At 33.3% G+C, this 14942-nt stretch overlaps 4 protein-coding genes across 10 annotated transcripts; 3 read left to right on the top strand and 1 right to left on the bottom strand.

The window, feature by feature from the left end:
- Positions 1–516: 516 nt before the first annotated feature.
- Positions 517–3382, top strand: LOC122399271 (DNA replication licensing factor Mcm5-like). The gene is made up of 8 exons (XM_043399831.1): positions 517–668; positions 750–1005; positions 1081–1253; positions 1336–1667; positions 1741–2087; positions 2168–2601; positions 2664–2935; positions 3016–3382. The coding sequence occupies exons 1-8, from the start codon at positions 517–519 to the stop codon at positions 3243–3245; spliced, it is 2196 nt and encodes a 731-aa protein (XP_043255766.1). The 3' UTR covers positions 3246–3382.
- On the bottom strand, positions 3286–10373 carry LOC122399272 (aldo-keto reductase family 1 member A1-like). Of its 2 annotated transcripts, XM_043399833.1 has the most exons (9): positions 10342–10373; positions 6142–6192; positions 5373–5558; positions 4736–4824; positions 4479–4643; positions 4203–4406; positions 4015–4131; positions 3540–3934; positions 3286–3463 (listed from the first exon to the last, which is right to left on the bottom strand). In XM_043399833.1, exons 3-9 carry the CDS (start codon positions 5488–5490, stop codon positions 3415–3417), a joined length of 1137 nt encoding a protein of 378 aa, XP_043255768.1. In that variant the 5' UTR covers positions 5491–5558; positions 6142–6192; positions 10342–10373; the 3' UTR covers positions 3286–3414. The 2 variants fall into 2 exon arrangements, with proteins under 2 accessions (XP_043255768.1, XP_043255769.1); XM_043399834.1 differs by lacking the exons at positions 5373–5558; positions 6142–6192; positions 10342–10373 and adding an exon at positions 4913–5003.
- Positions 6327–10184, top strand: LOC122399270 (rho GTPase-activating protein gacF-like). Of its 2 annotated transcripts, none has more exons than XM_043399829.1 (6): positions 6327–7046; positions 7123–7315; positions 7583–7757; positions 7834–7906; positions 7994–8748; positions 8837–10184. In XM_043399829.1, the coding sequence occupies exons 1-6, from the start codon at positions 6351–6353 to the stop codon at positions 10089–10091; spliced, it is 3147 nt and encodes a 1048-aa protein (XP_043255764.1). In that variant the 5' UTR covers positions 6327–6350; the 3' UTR covers positions 10092–10184. The 2 variants fall into 2 exon arrangements, with proteins under 2 accessions (XP_043255764.1, XP_043255765.1); XM_043399830.1 differs by having other exon boundaries at positions 7123–7279.
- A 374-nt stretch (positions 10374–10747) lies between the features above and the next one.
- Positions 10748–14204, top strand: LOC122399273 (E3 ubiquitin-protein ligase synoviolin A). Of its 5 annotated transcripts, none has more exons than XM_043399838.1 (10): positions 10748–10877; positions 11001–11231; positions 11530–11622; positions 11703–11855; positions 11921–12211; positions 12288–12502; positions 12590–12807; positions 12888–13314; positions 13385–13690; positions 13765–14201. In XM_043399838.1, exons 2-9 carry the CDS (start codon positions 11103–11105, stop codon positions 13686–13688), a joined length of 1830 nt encoding a protein of 609 aa, XP_043255773.1. In that variant the 5' UTR covers positions 10748–10877; positions 11001–11102; the 3' UTR covers positions 13689–13690; positions 13765–14201. The 5 variants fall into 5 exon arrangements, with proteins under 5 accessions (XP_043255773.1, XP_043255772.1, XP_043255774.1 ...); XM_043399837.1 differs by having other exon boundaries at positions 10755–10877; positions 10954–11231; XM_043399839.1 differs by having other exon boundaries at positions 10786–11231; positions 12903–13314; positions 13765–14204.
- The last annotated feature ends 738 nt before the right edge of the window (positions 14205–14942 follow it).

Raw genomic sequence — 14942 nt, forward strand, 5'->3', positions numbered from 1 at the left:
ATATTCTTTTTCATTTCAAAAAATACGTTAAAAGAAACATAACTACAATTGACTGCAATAACTCTTGCGAACAGGGGCGAAACTCTGCTTGTATTATTAGAAATCTTGTTGCTATTGTAGATAATGTCCTACTTCGGGATACTAGTACGTGATCACAAACACTTCGTTCGTGCACCTCCCACGGTAGTACCTTAGAGACTGGCTTGTGGCTCGCGAAAACGCAGAGTCGGCTGCCGCCTGTCGGCAGAGTACTGTACTGCTGCTAGCCAATCACCTGCCGGTCTCTCTAGGGAGTTACTCCATGTTCCCTATACTATTAATTACACATACTGTATAAGAGGGGAAAATGGAAATCAACCATAATACGATGAAATGTTATTGAAAGCGTCATTTCTTCTAACTTCTTAATCTATGTTAAAAAGATTTGAGGAAATTCGTTAACTATTTCCCGCCAAATTTTCAGCAATCTATATTGTTTACTTTATATATAAAATTGTCTAGAATTGATTTAAAATAATGGAAGGATTTGATGACCCAGGAATATACTTTTCCGATAACTTTTCAACAAACGAAACTAATGAAACTCGAACTAATCTTCAGTTTTTCAAAAAGAAGTTTATGGAGTTTATAAGGCAATTTCACGAAGGAAACTTTAATTATAAATACAGGTATTTTAAATGAAACGTATTGTTTCAATGCGACCTTTTCGAATGATAACTACGATATTTGATAAAGTAATCATTCTTTAGAGACACTTTGAAACGCAATTACAATCTTGGACAGTACTGGGTAGAAGTTAATTTGGAAGACTTGGCAGCATTTGACGAATCGCTTGCAGAAAAAGTTTATAAACACCCAACAGAATATTTGCCAATTTTGGAGGAAGCTGCAAGAGATTTGGCTGATGAGCTTACAGCCCCGAGACCTGAAGGGGAAGAAAAAGTTGAAGATATACAAGTATTATTATCTTCAGATGCCCTTCCAAGTTCCTTAAGAGGCATGAAAGTAAGATTCATTCATTTTCAAAATCTTTAAAAATATATAAAGTTTCTTATATTAAATTGTATTGATCTTATCTAGCCTGATGCAGTTTCTAAACTTATTAAAATACCTGGTATCATTATTTCTGCATCTGGAATTAGAGCAAAAGCAACACAGATTACTATACAATGCCGTTCGTGCAGAAGTATGCAAACTAATATTTCCATTAAACTTGGTTTCGAAGGATACGTTTTACCCAGAAAATGTACAACGTAGGTTCATTTTTATCGATAATGTATTCTGAAAATAATATCAACAATACTATACGTAACACATTTAAAATATTTGTAACAGAGAACAAGGAGGTCGACCAAAATGTCCATTGGATCCATTTTTTATAATGCCAGATAAATGCCATTGCGTTGATTTTCAAGTTCTTAAATTACAAGAATTACCAGATCAGATACCACAGGGTGAAATGCCACGCCATTTGCAGTTGTATTGTGATCGTTATCTATGCGATAGAATTGTACCAGGCAATAGAGTTCTTATTTTGGGAATATATTCTATTAAAAAGGTTACTAAAACTAATACTAGAAATGCAGCAAGAGATAAAGCATTGGTTGGTGTTCGAGCTCCATATATAAGAGTTATTGGTATTTCTATAGATGGAGAAGACTCTGGCAGTGGTACGTTTGTTATAAAAGGATTTCATAGGATTATAAAATCTTTTAATAAGAGAAAAATAAATGATTTTAGGTACTCATCCAACTGTCACGAACGAAGAAGAAGATTTGTTTAGACGTCTAGCGGCGGATCATAATTTATATGACAGAATTGCAAGAAGTATTGCTCCTAGTATTTTTGGTGCATTGGATATTAAGAAAGCTATAGCATGTCTGTTGTTTGGCGGATCTAGGAAAAGAATGCCTGATGGTCTTTGTAGAAGAGGAGACATAAATATTTTAATGTTGGGTGATCCTGGCACAGCTAAGTCTCAATTACTAAAATTTGTAGAAAGAGTTGCACCGGTTGCAATTTATACATCTGGAAAAGGAAGCTCGGCTGCTGGTCTAACAGCATCAGTCTTAAGAGATCCGGTAACGGTAAGTTACTAGCATTTTCTTTAAACTTCTATATACACGTGTCTGCTTTGTTCCGATATGATATTTTCTTTAACTTACAGAGAAATTTTGTCATGGAAGGTGGTGCTATGGTTCTCGCAGATGGTGGTGTTGTTTGCATAGATGAATTTGATAAAATGAAAGAGGATGACAGAGTCGCGATACACGAAGCTATGGAACAACAAACAATATCGATCGCGAAAGCAGGAATAACGACAACGCTAAACACTAGGTGTTCTGTCTTAGCGGCGGCAAATTCGATATTTGGTCGTTGGGATGACATAAAAGGAGAAGAGAATATAGATTTCATGCCAACGATTTTATCGCGTTTCGATATGATATTTATTGTTAAAGATGAGCACGAGCAAAATAAGGATATAATGTTAGCTAAACATGTGATGAATATTCATACTCATGCTGGTCAAGTTACAGAACAAACTGCAGAAGGAGAGTTACCGCTTCACATTCTGAAGAAATATATCCACTATTGCAGAAGGTGAGATCTTATTATCTTCGAATATATTTCTCATTTCTAATTGGTTTGTATGCCTTTTATAGACGTTGTGGCCCAAGACTTAACAAAGAGGCGGGAGAAAAATTGAAAAATCGTTATGTAGTTATGCGAGCTAGCACACGAGAACTCGAGAAGGATACAGACAAGAGATTATCTATTCCTATAACCGTTCGCCAGCTGGAAGCTGTTATAAGAATTTCAGAATCGTTAGCGAAAATGCAACTACAACCCTTTGCCAATGAAGTCCATGTCAACGAAGCGCTCAGACTTTTCCAAGTTTCTACTTTAGATGCTGCAATGTCCGGATCGTTAGCTGGTAATCTATAATTAAATAACCAATATGTACGTACTTATTCTTATCGTGCTTAAGCATTAACACAAATAATAATGTAATAGGCGCAGAAGGATTTACCTCGGAAGAAGATCATGAAATGTTATCCCGCATCGAGAAACAATTGAAACGTAGATTTCCTATTGGAAATCAAGTATCGGAACAAAATATTGTCAAAGACTTCATAAAACAAGCATATCCGGAACGTGCTATTTATAAAGTTATACACACAATGATACGTCGCGGGGAACTTCAGCATCGTATGCAACGTAAAATGTTATTCAGACTTCATTAAAATGCAGCAATATAATCTTTTTTTTTTAAATTTAATATATTATACTCTCTTCATTTTATTATAATGATATTGTGCATTTAGGTATTTTTATTCGTTTTGTACTGTATGTCGTTAATTTCCAACGTATAAATATAGAAGAACACAAACTACACATCAATGACGTTTTCAGTTACGATACTAATTCATTCTTAAATGGATAATGCGGATGATTTTCGACTCTAAAAGATGTGAAAAACAATGTTACACTACTATGTTTCCGTAACAAATTTAAATCGATTTAATAAATCGACTTACCCTTTAAAAAACAGGAAGTTAAAGATCCTTCCATGTACACCCTTATCTAGAGTACTCAAAAGTTTCATGTCTTCTTCTTTTAATGCAAAATCAAATATTTCAATATTTGCCTTAATCCTTTCTGGCGATGTGCTTTTTGGAATTACAACAACACCTAATTCCAGCAAGTACCGCAATAAAATTTGTGCCGCGGACTTTTTGTACTTTGTGCTTATTTGCTGTACTATTGGATGCCCTAAAAGATCTGGAAACTCTTCAACGTTAACGTTATATTTTGTTTGAAAATGCACTTTAGCTCCTGGCGATGCAAGGGGGCTGTAGGCTGTTATAATGATATTGTGCATCTTACATAATTGTCGAAGTGAATTTTGTTGCAGATAAGCATGTAACTCTACCTAATAATAATTGAAGCAGTATCAGTAAACTGATCCATTCGATACATCAGTATACTAAAATTTGGGCATTTAACACTTACTTGTAAGTTAGATGGCTTAATTTGTGCATTTTCCCATATACTTAGTACTTGCTCTTCATTAAAGTTACTTAAACCTATAGATTTTGTACGACCTTTCCTTACTTGTTCTTCCATTTCCTAAAAGTTTTAAAAACAGTTAATTACTATTTACTAATAAACCATTAACTAATACAGATGTAACATTAAACCTTCCACACTGAAACAGGGTCTGTATCAAGATCTAACACATAACTTCCATCTTCGTGAGTTGCTGGAGCACAAGTACTTTCGTTGAATTTAAAAGCAAAAGGCATATGAATTAAGTACATATCCAGATAATCCAAACCAAGTTTATCTAATGATAACTTGATATACTTTTCTACGTCTGATGGTCGATTACCATAATGAGGCAACTAAAAAGAGGAATAAATGTTTCTTATATTCTGCATTTAAAAATCATTTTTTTGACTTATAATAGACACTACCTTTGTAGTAATAAAAAGATCTTCGCGTTTTCCACCTTTCGCAAACCATTTCTTTAAAACAGCCCCGATCGCTTCTTCATTATTATAATTAAATGCAGTATCTATATGCCTGTAACCAATATCTAAAGCGGTCGTCACAACAGTTTCGATTTCTTCAGATTTAGCCTGCAGTGAAAAAAAAAATTAGTTTACACGCTAAACAATTCTTTTATCATACGTATTAATTCTGATTTTAATGTCACTTATTATTAAATCACCTGCCATGTACCCAAGCCTACAGTGGGCATATCATATCCTGACAACAATCGTACCAAGCGCATAGTTTCTTCACCCGATTGATTTAATGCTGTGAAAGATACTTGTTAAATTTTTTGAATAACTTACAATACTGTTATTGTTAACTGTCATGCAATTTAAACTATTTCTAACAATACCATAAAACTATTATTTTCAAGTATATAAGGATTAACTAATTCCTGGTGGTGCTATTTAAATACAAAATTAATTTCTAAAGTTAGATCAACCTTGTACTGTTCCAAATACATATGTTCGCGTCTGTAGAGAAGCAGAGTTTGTTATATATATCCCACAAAGCGCGTATTGATCTGTAGTGAATTTTACAAAGAATAATTGATTCACGAATTTTGAGAAAGAGGTTTTCGCGCTGCAACAAATTTCTATGTTTTTAAAAGTAAAATGTTTAGATTTAATTTTTCGTATAGAGACGTGCGAGGAACGATATGAGGCAGAAAGGAAGAATTTAAATCACCCGGGTACCGGCTATGTTTCACGTAGCGCGTTCAAATCGTGGTACGCAATAGTAAAGGTATTTGAAACACTTCAAAATGAACATTTGATTTATGAATGTTAAATAAATTAAACGTGGTAACGTACGAAATGATCGAGTCGAGTATCGTTGTTGATTTGTCGCAAAGAAACAGTTGATGCATTGGTATTTCATACATGAATACGTTGATTCATAAAGGCCACGCAACGCGGCCAGATTTGCCATAATTGACGCCTAAAACTTGAGGAGATTACGATTTCCGTGGCCCCTCGTTTAGCGGTTAAATCTGTGTTCTTGGGGTCATTTAAAAAAAAAAAATGTTATTTATAGGTATCAAATCTTGTTTTTTATAAATCTGCAAATATCTCGGTAACTATGCGATGTATGGCAAAATATCAAGAGACCTTTTTTGTAGAAAATTAAATTTCCAACAATTTATGTCCTATGACATTTTTTTATCAGCCGCACAGTTTCCGAATATATTTATATTTCGGTGAAGTTGCAGAACAACTGCCTTCCCCCCGAAAATGATGGTCGGGGAACGTAAAGGCTCCGTTCATAACTGCTTATATGAGACTTAAGAAATGTTTATGTATTAAAACTCAATTAGCAGTGAATATTACTGAGTATTAGGTTAGGTTTGAAACCGCTTTCGTGAAATAATAATGGTTGTTTAAATAATTTGTTATTATTTCAAAAAAGCGGTTGCCGGACACGCTATAGGAAATTAAATTTCCTACAAAAAAGGTCTGTATATGTTTTGCCATATCTCGCATAGTTTCCGATATGTTTGCACGTTTATAAAATGCAGGAAATCTACTTTTCCGGCTAAACTAAGCCGATTTACTCATATGCTCGCCTTCTTTCTCGACTTACCGAAGTTGCGTGAAGCGCCGAGCTCACGTAACATGGCTCTTGCGTAGACGCCTAAGGAAATTCGTCGTTATTTTATGCCAATAATGCCAAAGTGTGTTTGATTACATTTGATGTAACATGAAAACTTTGTTTTATTCTTTTATAATTTACAAATGAAATAGTTTAGTATAATTTATGGACTAACCGGTTTAGTTTTTTAACATATAAACATGTTCATTTACGATGTTTTGCATAAAGAAACAGTGTATCATTCCATTGTTAGCGATCTTCGTAATTATGGTGTTAAGTATCGGTTCAAAAAGAGTATGATTAAAACTGAAAAAGTTGAGGGAATTAAGCATATTTCGAAGAAAGTTTTCAAAACTCCTTTATCGTATCATCCGTTGGATGTTGTGAATTTGTCTTCGGGTGGTATTGTACATGTACCGGTTTTCGTCAGTGAAGTATCAACATTCTTGGAGAACCACATCACTCAAGAAGGCTTATTCAGAAAAGCGGGATCGCAGCTTCGACAAAAAGAATTAATAGGTCGCTTGGATAATGGCGGAACATTGGGAGAGAAACATAATGCAATTGACGTAGCAAATTGCCTGAAGACCTTCTTTAGAGACTTGCCAGAACCATTGATCCCCTTTTCTTATCACGATTTGTTCGTACACTGTGCCATGCTTAAAGCTTATCGTGTACAAGCATTATTACTGGCTTGTATTCTTTTACCGCCGCATCATCTTAATACTCTGGCATTTTTTATGGAGTTCTTGAGGAAGGTATCACTGTACGAGAAACAAAATAAAATGAGCATCGATAATTTAGCGAAAGTTGTTGGACCAAATATAATGCCTTTGCAAGAAACAACCATGTCAGCTGTCCAAATGCGTCTTGAATTACATTTCATTGTTGTCAAAGTAATAAATTTATTTTGGAAAATGATAAATTATAACAACAACTAATTGTACTAATTTCATTTTATAAATATTATAGATATTAATTGAGAATGCAGAAGATATCGGTGTGTTACCAGATCATATAGTCCAAGCTATTTCTATGGAAACGATTGGAAGCATGGACAATGAATTGGATGTGTCTGATTTACGCTCTAAATCAAGAAAAAAGAAACACCGCAGTGGAAGTCTTACACGTAAGCCACATCTAAGTGCCTCCAACCTTAATCTAAGTATGTCTGCGAATCTGTTTATAGTAATTTACATTTGACTTCTATTTTCACATACTGTATTGACATTGATAATAAATTTTCATTATATCTAACAGAAAATATAACAGAATGTTGCACAAGCTTTGTAGTTTAATGATAATTTCATATTTTAATGCGTGCATTAACTAACTTACTAATTCGTTCACTCACAGAATTTAAACATATTACATATATATATGTATATGCGTGCGTATAATTTTTTTAAATTTAACAAATTTGTTTCTGTAGGAATGTTTAATGGTTTAAAAAAGATTGTTGGCAAAGGTGCAGTACCCGATGATTGTAATACATCTGATAATCAGCGACTTCCTGAAAACTGTGATTTGTTACAAGCATCGAGTACTAAATCTACGAAGAAGAGGAAAGGTATCGAACGCTTAGATCCCTCGAGTACAAAGAAAAAGTGGGTGTCTGACTGTAACTAACGCATATAATGTTTAAATATCTTTTATTCATTTGCAACTTAACCTTTTTTTTAGAAGAGTTGTAGATAAAGTAGATAAATCTAAAAAAATGAGACTTAGTCTGGATCGATTTGTACCAAGAAAGACAGTAAGGATATTTGAATATTTTGTATACTGATTATGTCTTTTAATATATTTTATGCACATAACGATATAATATAATTTATATTTTTAGAAACCTATCGACGAAGATCCAGAATTATGTACAAATACTTTTGATACATACAGTGAACGACGCTGGAGCTCTGTTTCTAATACATGTGATTCAAAAAAGAAATATAGAACATATAGTGACGATACACCGCAATTAAAATTTATTTTGAAAGACAGCGAAGTAACAAACGAACTCCACAGAGAATATAATAATATGTTCATTGATGCGGATGTTAATTTATCAGATGATAGTGACAAGCAGGTCTTGTTAACAAAGAAAGATGATATTAATATTACTAAATGTCAAAAGCACCTAAATTCCAGTTCAGAGGAATTGAAAATTTTAAATAATTTTGATCAAATGCGGTTATACCCGTTAAAACGAAGATTGACATTAAATAATTTCGAAACATATTCACACGTAGAAGTAACATCTATGGGCAATCAATCTGAGGAATATGTTACAATACCTAAAAGTGAATATGAAGAAATTAAAAACAGAGTTTCGGCAATAGAATCCCGACTATCTCAAGAGTTCGGTTGCGTAAGTAATGAGGAAAATGAGGGTTTGTCACACTCCGCGAACAAAGTACAAACTGTATATGAAAAAACTTTGGAAGAAGCTAGTATTGAAAGTACAGCAACAACAGATTATTTGGCTAGGAAGCTTGGAAAGGAGCTCAAAATAAGAAGATCGGGTGAACATAAAATTATAAGATCTCCTAGTGCTCGAAAGATAGGTAGTTTAAGGAGACGATCGCAAGACAGGATTATGAGGTAAATAATTTGTAATTTCAAAATTGTATAATCTATGAAAATTGTAGCATATCCGTATATTATCCTTTTCCTTTATTTTTCCACATAGTAAACGCGTTAGACGAACTGCTTCATGGCATATTTCTCATGAATCGGATTTACAATCACAAATACAATCTAATAATGGATTGAATAACGGTTATGCTCATAGCAGAAAGGCACTGTCGTCAAATTGCACTAAGGATGACGCCTATATAAGACCTGTATCGACTTCTTTTTGGGAAGAAGAAAAAAATAAAGCCATACTGAATAATGTATGCAATGAATTCAGAAATACAAACATATATCCAGGAAAACACGATATAAACTCTACTGAACCTGAAACACTGCAACCAATAAAAAATCGAACATCGGCAACAGTGCGACGTGTGTCATCTTTTCATGGTAACGAGCTTACAAATTCAGCGATGTTTTCTGATGAAAAAGTTGAGAAATTGAAAAAAACAAACAGCCAGCGAGATATTATTTTAAATAACACGCATACGGCTGTAACGACTCCCAAATCTGACTGGAAGAAATCGACTATGCCCTGGAAAGATGCCGAGGGATATTTTAAATCAAAAAATCAAACGACTACCCCGGTTATTCAAACTGGACGGCCGTCCATTGCAAAATTAAGAACTCAGAATGCGGGAATGGTATTAGCCAAGGCTAAATTGTTTGACGAACGTACAACAAAGGGGCATACGCAAAATTCCGTTTCAAATAAAAAAAACAATGGGTCGAGTATAAATAACGATCAGTTCGCAAACGTTCTAAACCAATGTTGCGAAAGTATCGAATTGTGTCGAAAATCGAGTAAAAGTATGAAAAGCAAGAGTCCAAAGTTGATATCTAAAAATTCTTCTTCCCATGTTACTTTAGAAGCTGCTGCTTCAAATTTAAATCGTCAAGATACTGATTTCTGTTATTGTATTTCTCAAGACTCCGATGTAAATGTTTCTAGTCCGTCGCAAGTAACTACGAATAGGCAACTTAATGGTGCATCTGATTTAGAACTTTATCAGAAGGAGAATATGAATGTAGAAAACTCGGTTTTAGTTAAAAAAGTGCCTATTAATACAACATCGCATGAATCAAGGTTAAGTATGTACCAAGTGGATGGCAGTACATTATGTAGAACTCCGCATATTAAAAAACCATTAACTGTGAAAACACCTAAAAGTGCTAAGACATTGGGGAGAAAATCCAATGCAGATTCCCGTAGAACACCTCTGAAGGCTGTTAGTCAATTAGGAACACCGAAATATCAAAATCCTAAAGGTATTTTGAAAACAACTAGGAGTGCTAGTAGACATATTTAATCCGACGTTGTACAAATCTGTGAAAAATGTGTTCAAATAGTTGCCGGAAGCTTTCAAGATTTTAAACATTTACGAATTCTGTTTTACATCACAGTAAACGATGACGGTATAAATATAACAATATAGATTTTAATTTAGTAACTCCGTATAAGTAATAGAACATTTTTACTATATTTACATTTAAGTACTTGTATAATTAGATGTATAATGATTACAGTATTCTTCGATATGGATGAGTTATTATACATACGTATCAAAGAATAATCCTATCTCGAGTATGTTAAGTAAAAACATAAACGTTTTTTGTAGAATTTATGTCGATACAAGTGAATCGAAACTAATTTAAAGTATAGGAAGAAGTATATGTATTTATATACATGTTTCCCCTGGGCTTTATTTGATACTAATTTAATATATATTCATATATATCAAATAAAGTTTGTGCCATTTAAATAAGATCTATAATAAACTTTGTCGACACACTAATGTTTTGTAAATTGTAATTAAATCTTTAATATATGCTACACCTTTTGCCTTTTGTCTATTTATAAATAAAATTATACAAATTTAGTTTTCGAAGTGAATCTATGAATACCTACGCATTCCACGTGGTGTAAACGTAGCACAAAACATATCACGTTTATCCTATATTCGACCAATCGGGTTGTACCGTCTGTCCCATCTGGAACTGTCAAGTAAACGTAATATATACGCTTATTGCACGCAACCAATTATGATCCAAAGATCTTATATTCATCGTGAAGCAAAGTTGTCTTTGATCGTAAGGTAATAAAAGTATGGGATAAAACGATATCATCCGATGATTGCTTTCTATAAAAATATCGTAAATACGTTTTCGTAGTAGTTACGGGTACCGTCGTTTTGATAGTAGCGCCTCGTTAATTCTAGTCGAATCTACAGCTGTTGATACGTAAATTGTTGGTACGATAAGTGTCAGTGAATATTTTGTCCAAGAGCAACCTTGGGTTGGAAAAAATAACCGGTGCAAAGATGCGGGAGGCTGGAATAATGCTAATAAGTTCAGTGCTAACGTGCGCTGTAATAGGCAATGCTTATTATCAAAGAAAACAGTTTTACCCAACAGTAGTTCACATAACCAAATCCAACTCCAGTATGACGGTAAATTTCGATGTTTTCTTTTCTAAATTTTGTTACTAGATTTAACCCCTCAGGCACGAACAATTTGTTGATTTTCCACTTTCTGGCGGCCGCCAGGTATTTGAAAATTCAATCGAAACGATACAATCTGTCGTATGAATATTATAACATCCAAACGAATCACAACTTTTTAGATACAATTACTATAAAAAAAAAACAGAAAAAATAATGTTTTTGCGTTTCATGTTTAAGGGGTTACTGGCTGATAGATTCTAAACATTCTAATAATTTCATTATTTCTTTGTTACATTAAATCTAGGTAATCTATGCGCAAGGTTTAATTTTAGTGTTTATGATAAATGCTTTTTTGCGAAAGATATTTTTTGGTACACTACGTGCTGCTGAACTTGAGGTAAATATATATATTGATGTATATATTATTAGCGATTTTTATTACGTATGAAATACATGTAAAATGTTACTTATTTGCAGCATTTATTGGAAAAAATATGGTATGCGGTAACTGAAACTTGTCTAGCATTTACAGTGTTTAGAGATGACTTCAGTCCCAAATTTGTAGCATTATTCACACTTCTCTTATTTTTGAAATCGTTTCATTGGTTGGCAGAAGATCGTGTAGATTATGTAAGTAATACGAATATATAAGTAAAATTTCAATACATGTAATTTCGTATTTTATTAATTTTCAGATGGAAAGAAGTCCAGTGATAACATGGTTATTTCATCTTAGAGTTGCTAATTTATTAGGTCTTTTGTTTGCTATAAACGTAACTATGATTCATTACGCATATAATACAACAGCCACTAAAGGTCCTTCTGTACAACTTGTATTTGGTTTTGAATACGCTATTCTTTTAACTGTTGTGTTTAATATCACTGTAAAGTACATACTACATACGATAGACCTACAAAGTGAAAACCCGTGGGACAACAAGCCAGTATTTCTGTTGTACACAGAATTAATAATTGGATTATTGAAGGTGAGAAAGATGTATTAAAACATCTATACTTCGATCGCATATAAAATTTGTTTAACAAATGTATTTGATGTATCAGGTCATTTTATATGTTGCTTTCGTCACCCTGATGATCAAATTGTATACTTTACCCTTGTTTGCACTTCGTCCAATGTATTATACAATGCGTGACTTTAAAAAAGCTTTCTATGACATTGTAATGTCTCGTCGAGCTATTAGAAACATGAATACACTATATCCAGACGCGACAGCAGAAGAATTGGCAGCTGCTGATAATGTTTGTATAATATGCAGGTAATATATTTGTACCTTTACATAGTATATACCAGTACAATATTAAAATTAAACAATTTCGACATTTACATTGTATCATTATTGTAGGGAGGAGATGGTTGCAGCAAGTAAAAAATTACCCTGCAATCATATTTTTCATACTGCTTGTCTACGTTCTTGGTTTCAACGTCAGCAGACTTGTCCCACCTGCCGTTTGAATATATTAAGACCAGTTACCAATAACCAAGAAACTAGACAGCAGAATCAGCCACAGGCAGGACCACAAGCGCATCAAGCTCCACGTGCTCGAAGATTCAATCCAATAGGTATGGGCTCTAGTAGTTATTTATTTTTCCATAATAATGTTAAGAAAAATTATCGCCTTTGTTACTTCTGTTAAATACAGTTCGTGTTTTACCAGCACTTTGGGCCGGATTACAAGCTCCGGGAGCTGCACCGCAACAACAAGCCCCGGGAGCCCCACCGCAACAACAAGCTCCAGGAGCCGCGCCGCAACAACAAGCTCCGGGAGCAACACCGCAACAACAAGATCAAAATAATGCTGGAAACACTCCTTCAACTTCATTCCAGAATTTAGCAGCTGGCGGTGTACCATTATTCCCACCGCCATTTCCAACTATGGTACCATTACCTCCTATTCCTACACCACCACCTAATTTAACCGAATTGAGCGAAGAGGAACTTAGAGCAATGGAGGGTAATTTGCGGCAAGCCGTTGAAGCTAGAATACAAACGCTACAAAGAGTCCAGCTTCTATTGGATGCTGCCCGTGCAATGATGAATCATTATCAAACAGCAGCTGCTACTGCTAAGTTCGTAAACATTTTCTATTTATTAATTTCAAGAGTTTAAACAATATTGTCACAATTATTATGTTTACAGTATTCCAGTACCAACCGCTACAAGCAATATAAATGTCGCGTCAGATGTTTCTTCAATGACACAACCAGGAACATCAAAAGAGACATGCTCTGGGGTCGAGAACGAGCATCCACAGGCTCAAGCCGAGATGAATGTTCCTACTATAAATACTTCCAGTGAAAGTACGAATAATCTATCAGGCACAAATAGTAACGATATAGCCCCAGAATCGTCAATTAGAAATGAGGTGGATTCTTCGAGCGAGCAGGAAATGTTACGGAGACGTAGGCTACAAAAATTTTCAACTCTGCTCACAACAGAGTAAATGTTCGTAAAAATTATGTGATAACTTGTATAATGTACTAGTTTGTACCTTGATTAATGACTGGCCTGGTTTGCAGATATAATTAATATTTGAGGAATGTATAATGATTATGGTGAAGAGCTTGGAAATTCAAGTTCAAAGGCAGAAATTTACATTATAATATCAATAATCCCAAGTGTATCAGATAATGATTTAACAAAAAGTTATACGACGAATTTATCGTTTTTTTTTTATGTAAACTATTTTAGAAAGAATATAAACAGGGAAATTATAGTTTCATCAAATATTATATGTACCTTCAAAGTACCCAATTAGTTTGTGCGTGTAATATATCCTTTACACAATGGTACAAATTTCTCCAAAGTTGTTTGCAGAATAACTTTTGTATTCATTAAATTGTTTCTGTACTCTTTGTCTAAAAGTTATTCAGATTTCTCATTTTCAGTCCCAACAATTTTATATTAAAAATATAACATAAATTTGTCTTATAGGTCTTTATTATTTTACGTTCACATTGACGTATAGATTTTATAAATTATATTTTGTAAGAAGTGCTTGTGTTTGTACATGAGAGTGGTAATATCAGTCAGTATAACGTGACTGTAAAAATAACTGTTTTAGATAACTGTCATTACATGTAATAAATTTATTTGTCTATTTAATATTTTTGTTTTTATTATATAGATTTGTATACATTTATATAATTCATTGGAGGCAAAATTATTTTCAATAATTTTGAATAATAAATTCAAACGAGCATATAGAATGTAACAAGTACAAAATATACAAAATATGTAAAAAAAAACAAAACACACTCATTTTAAGATAAACTTAATGAAAATAAAACTTAAGTAAGGTTTAAGTTTACATATTTTTAGAAAACATTAAACTCGTTAAAAAAGCATACAAGTATGTTAAATTCTTTACTTAATGTCGTAAAAATCAAATAAACAATGTCACCAGTTATAACATTATTATGAAAGTTTCAACATTCGGCTGTATTGCAAATAGTAATGCATGGAGATAACCATATAATTATGTTTATAACGTTTAAAATTTGAAGAATTGAAAGATATATATAAAAGAATAGTTACTATCATCTGCTAACTTTTATTGATCAGTTGAAAGATAATTATAACCTCATTTTTCTACATTGAAGATGCGCAAGCTCGATGTGATTCTATCGAAAGTAAATAAGATTTCCTTAAACGATTATTTGCCTTCGTTTGACGATTCTCGGAATGTTTTTGTAAA

Source organism: Colletes gigas, unplaced genomic scaffold, assembly GCF_013123115.1.
Source record: "Colletes gigas isolate AHSC1104 unplaced genomic scaffold, ASM1312311v1 Colletes_gigas_Sc00012, whole genome shotgun sequence".
Classification (NCBI taxonomy): domain Eukaryota; kingdom Metazoa; phylum Arthropoda; class Insecta; order Hymenoptera; family Colletidae; genus Colletes; species Colletes gigas.